Here is a 5,136-nt window from a genome sequence, read left to right as displayed (position 1 = left end):
CCAGGACTCAGCTGGGACCTCACATTTCTCTTTAGACACGTGAGCCCATCATGCAGGCCTCAGTCCATTTGCCACCCCACAGAGCTGAGGAGAGGCTCTGAGGGCTGCAGGCTCCTGCTTCTTTCAGAGGTTTTTGGCTGACAGCTCCAGAGTATAAGTCCACTGTGACTGGAGTAGCTCCACCTGTGGTGGGGGAATGTGCTGTGTGGCTTGTTCACATCTTGTATTACAAAGCAGAGAGGTTGGGTTGGAACCAGAGCCAGGCTATAAAAGTTAAGCTCCCAAAGACACAGCTGAAAGCATGCCACATCTCCCAAACAGTGTTACCAGTGAGGGACCAAGTGTTAAAACAAAGTCTGTGGGGAACATTTTCTCTTCAAACTGTAACTGGTACCACAGTGAATCTTTTCCACAGCATGATGGCTCCAGGTAAAGCTCCCCAAAGAGCGAATTAGTCACCTCAGACACACAGCTCACAGTGACTCATTTTCCACATCATTTCCTGGCTTCCAGAACTAAAGTAATTTGCCAAACATCATGTACCTACCAAACAGTGAGCCAAGGCATAGGACAACCCCAGTTCACATACATCTCCAATCCCACAGTGGCAGAGGCCACAATGTACCATCAATGTGTCCAGTGATCTCTTCTCCATCTTTCTTCTGCAAGTTTCACCAAGCTAATAAGACTCCAAACATCTAGAAGAAAGTTTTGTCTCTATGATGAGGGGCAGGCACTCACCTTGGGAAGCCTTGGGATTGAACAAATGCCACCCTGGGGATATGGGTTCAGGACATCTAAGTGTGCCCAGAATGTCAGATACTCAGTCATGCTTTCCCAGAGCATGGACTCCTGGAAAGCACAGGTGGAGATAAAGGGGGAAGCACAGACTTCTAACAAATTCCAGGCAGATAGATGCATGTGCCTCATTTTTCTTCCCTTTAAAGAGCTTCTCATTGGAAATAAGAAAGGGCTCAGAAGAAGGGGATGAATGAAGGTAGTGGGAGGGTATTATGATAAAAATATATTATGCATGCATATGAGAATTATCAAAAAAAAATTTTTTTTAAAGTTTCCCTGCTTGAAGTCTGCCTGGTTCCCACCAAGTGTCAACATATTTCTTATTTTGGATGCCACAATGAGAATCCAGATTTCAGTGACTTCTTATAGCAGTTACCTCTTTGTTGCTTAAATAAAACACCAAACAAGAAGCAGCTTATGGGAGGAAAGGGTTATTTCCATAGGAAGTTTCATCATGGCAGGGAAAGCATAACAGGACCAGGCATCCAGACATCACATCTTGTCATATCATCAGGGAAGAAACAGCAATAGTGAGCTAGCTAGCACTGGCAAGTGAAGCTGGATTATAAAATCCCAAAGTCACCTTCTATGTGTGTGCATGCATGCAGAGGCCAGACAGAAGTCAACATTAGGTGCTTTCCACAGTTGCTCTCCATCTTACTTTTAAAAAACAACATCTATCCAAGAAACTCCAGGTCTAAACAACTCAGAAGTGAACAACCTGACATGATGCTCACACAAGTGCAGTAGTGGCACACAGACATGATGGGTAACCAACTGCTCTTGGATTGGCTAACAGATCTGCTCAGTGGAAAGGAAACCATATCTAGAACTAAGAAACAAGTCAGAATAATATCCAGATAATGATTCTGCCTTCCACTGTCAAGCTCCCACTAATCTTAGACTAGACTACAACCTTTTAATTCTCTCTAAATTAATAATGGCTAACCCATTTAACCAGTGCTAACTTCATTCTCTGTTGGAGAATCTGCTTCTCTTTTTCAGACAGGAGCAGGACCTGAGGACATTAAACAACCGAGCCCACTCCACCCTGGCCCCAGCTGAAACCACAGAGGAAGTGGGAAAATGAGCAAGAGTGCTGCTGTCTTAGTGAATCTGATATCAGCACAAGGGTGATGAAGATAGACACTCAGAACACTCAACACCTACCAAACTAGAGATCCAGAAGCTCCTAAGTGCCCATCCCTGAAGTAGACTTAAATTGCTCCCAGCATGGCTCAGGGAATTTTGTGGAAGAGGGGGCAGAAAGATTGTTAGAACCACATGGTGGTGGGACATTTTGCACAGAGACATTGTCTCTCCCCACATAATGCATGACCCACAGTCCCCATAGGGTTGACCTGCATCCCAAAGGAGGAAGGCCTCATCAGAAAAGGGACAAGGAGGTGGGAAAGGATGATGCCAACATGTGTTGTTTACATTCTAAATATGTCCATATCTAATAAAAAATGAAAAAAAAAACCAAAAAATAGGACCTCTCATTGAATGTAGAGCTTACTGATCAGACTATACTAGCTAACAAGCAAGTCCTAGAGGTTCTCTTGTCTTTGCCTCTCCAGCACCGGGGTTACAGGTGCACGCCACTATGCCCAGTTTTTATATGGGAGATGGGATCCAAACTCAGGTCCTTGTACTGCACTCTACCAACTGAGCCGTTGTGGGGGGTACTGTTATGTGGTGTATGTGGTGGTGTATGCACATGTGTGTGACCACATAGCTGCCTGTGTGCTCACCTGCAGTGGGGTGTGTACACTGGTGCTATTCATAAAGGATCATTGAGTGCCCACCTTCATTGTTCTTCCATGCTGTTCTTACTTGAGCCTGAGTCTCTTACTGATACCAGAGCTTACAAGCCCCAGAAATTCTTCAGTCTCTGCTCCCCTCAGGACAGGGTTACAGATGAGCATGGCTGCACCTAGCTGTTATATGGGTCCTGGGGGTCGAACTTGAGTGGTCTCCCAGGCCTCCATGGGCCCTTATGCTTGCACAGGATGTGCTCTTTACTACTGAGCCATTTCTCCACGCCCCATTTTTGTTTTTATGATATAAAGTCTGGCTATGTAGCCCAACCTGGTTTGGAACCTCCTATATAGCTCAGTCAAGCCTTGAATTTGAAATCCTCCTGCCTCAGCTTCCTAAGTGCAGCCATGTACCATCACACCATGCAAATAGTCCATGTTTTTATTTTGTACAAAAGTCTAACCTAAGGGAAGCTTCCCAGGGTGATGACAAAGAACACCAAAAGCTTGGTTCTGCTTCTTACTCCCTTTGGCAAGTTCTTTTTTTTTTTTAATTTTTATTATTTGCAAAGAGAGAGGGTTGGGGAGAGAAAGGAGATGAGAATGGGTGAGCCAAGGCCTCTTGTCAGTGCTAACAAACTCCATATATATGTGTCACTTTGTATATCTAACTTTATGTGGGTACTAGGGAATCCAGCCCAGGCCCCCAGACTTTGTAAGCAAGTAAGTGCCTTTAACTACTGAATGACCTCTCCAACTCATAAGTTTGTTTAAAAAAAAAAAAAAAACACCCTGTGCTCAATTTCCACATTTGTAAAAATCAAATCAACAATTATCCAACACAGTAAGTGAAGACTGATAAAGAAAAATGCTGGAAAAGGATGCCGTCCATCTCTACTCCAACATATCCCAAGCTGGAGCTGCTCTAGACTTGGATAATCAGAATTTGGGATTGAGTCCAGGGCTTTTTGCATGATAGGCAATTGATTTACCATTTTCATCCTCAATTCAAGAATCATCACTTGATGGGAAGAATGAGTTGTATCAAGCAAGACAGATTGGGCCAAGCATTTGAAGATGCCTTTGAGGTAATGCAGCAGCACTCGAGCAGGGATCTTCAGTATATCCCAGATTACAAAAATTACATGGCTTTCATTAACCATTACCCTCATAACAGAAGCAATTCCAGCTACTATGGAATATTGCCTGCCGAGGAGCCAGCCTGTCACTGGAGAACTGTAGTGAACACTGCTGGGGACTTCTGTTTGGAAGAAAACACTCATCCAGCTCTGCAGAACATAATTGAAAACCAGTTGGAACAGCCTGTCATCTTCCAGCAAAAAGGGGGAAAAGGCCGGAGGAAGCTGCGACTCTTTGAATACCTGTTCGAGTCCCTGTGTACTCCTGAGATGATGTCCTGCATTCAGTGGGTAGATAAAGCCAAAGGTATCTTTCAGATTGTATCAAAAAACAAAGAAAAACTTGCTGAGCTTTGGGGAAAGAGGAAAGGCAACCGGAAGACCATGACTTACCAGAAAATGGCCCAAGCCCTGAGGAACTATGCAAGGACTGGGGAAATCACCAAAATCCAGAGAAAGCTGACCTACCAGTTCAGCGAGGCTGTCCTGCAGAGGCTGTCGCCGTCATCCCACTTCCTGGGGAAAGACATCTTCTACTCACAGTATGTCCAGCCCTGTCAGGACTACCTCAGTTTAAACAACTGGAATGGAAACTACTATGCATATGCCAATTACCATGAGCCAAGCCTGCCCACGTGCTAACCCTAGCTCCTTTCTTGCCTTCCTCGGCTTCAGAAAAACTCCAAGCTGGGTTGGGTTGTTGGCTCAGCAGTTAAAGGCACTTTTCTGTACAGCCTGACAGCCTGGGTTCGATTTCCCAGTACCCATGCAAAGCCAGATGCACAAAGTGGTGCATGTGTCTGGAGTTGGTTTGCAGTGGCAGGAGGACCAGGTATGCCCATTCTCTCTCAAAATAAAGAAAGAAGGATTGCAAGCTTCCGGACTGTTCTCTTAAGGCAAAGACGGCTACCTAACATATCCACAGCTCCATATCCATGGCCTCAGCCCTGTCCCCGTGGATCAAAATAAATGTCCCCTAAACACGAAAAAAAAAAATGCTGACATACTGGTAAATGTTAGTTATTACCTGAATATAAATTACTAATTGAACTTTTATTATTTTCATTCTACACTTTTTTCCCATGTGGAACTCTCAGCCTGGTATTTGTGAGAAATAATAAGCACTCACAAGAATTTCTTTTATTCTGTAGAATTCTTCCATTAAGCCTCTAACAATAGGAGAATTACCCATAATTGCTAATTGGCTTTAATTTTTTTTTGGTTTTTTTTCTTTTATTTTTTTAATTCTTATTAACATTTTCCATGATTATAAAATATATCCCATGGTAATTCCCTCCTTCCCCACCCCCACACTTTCCCATTTGAAATTCCATTCTCCATCATATTACCTCCCCATTACAATCATTGTAATTACATATATACAGTATCAACCTATTAAGTATCCTCCTCCCTTCCTTTCTCTACACTTTATGTCT

The 5,136-nt window shown here is 43.7% G+C and overlaps 1 protein-coding gene across 1 annotated transcript; it reads left to right on the top strand.

The window, feature by feature from the left end:
• Positions 1-3,595: 3,595 nt before the first annotated feature.
• LOC101617922 (transcription factor Spi-C-like) lies at positions 3,596-4,342 on the top strand. Its single transcript, XM_004661447.2, has one exon. The coding sequence runs from the start codon at positions 3,596-3,598 to the stop codon at positions 4,340-4,342; it is 747 nt and encodes a 248-aa protein (XP_004661504.2).
• Positions 4,343-5,136: the final 794 nt, after the last annotated feature.

This window comes from Jaculus jaculus, chromosome 8, assembly GCF_020740685.1.
Source record: "Jaculus jaculus isolate mJacJac1 chromosome 8, mJacJac1.mat.Y.cur, whole genome shotgun sequence".
Taxonomy (NCBI): domain Eukaryota; kingdom Metazoa; phylum Chordata; class Mammalia; order Rodentia; family Dipodidae; genus Jaculus; species Jaculus jaculus.
Note: the sequence above shows the minus strand (reverse complement) of the source record. Positions and strands in the feature narration are given on the sequence as shown.

What these genes read in the sequence shown, in the direction of transcription:
- LOC101617922 (XM_004661447.2), top strand. Translation starts at nt 3,596, where the DNA reads ATGAGTTGTATCAAGCAAGACAGATTGGGCCAAGCATTTGAAGATGCC.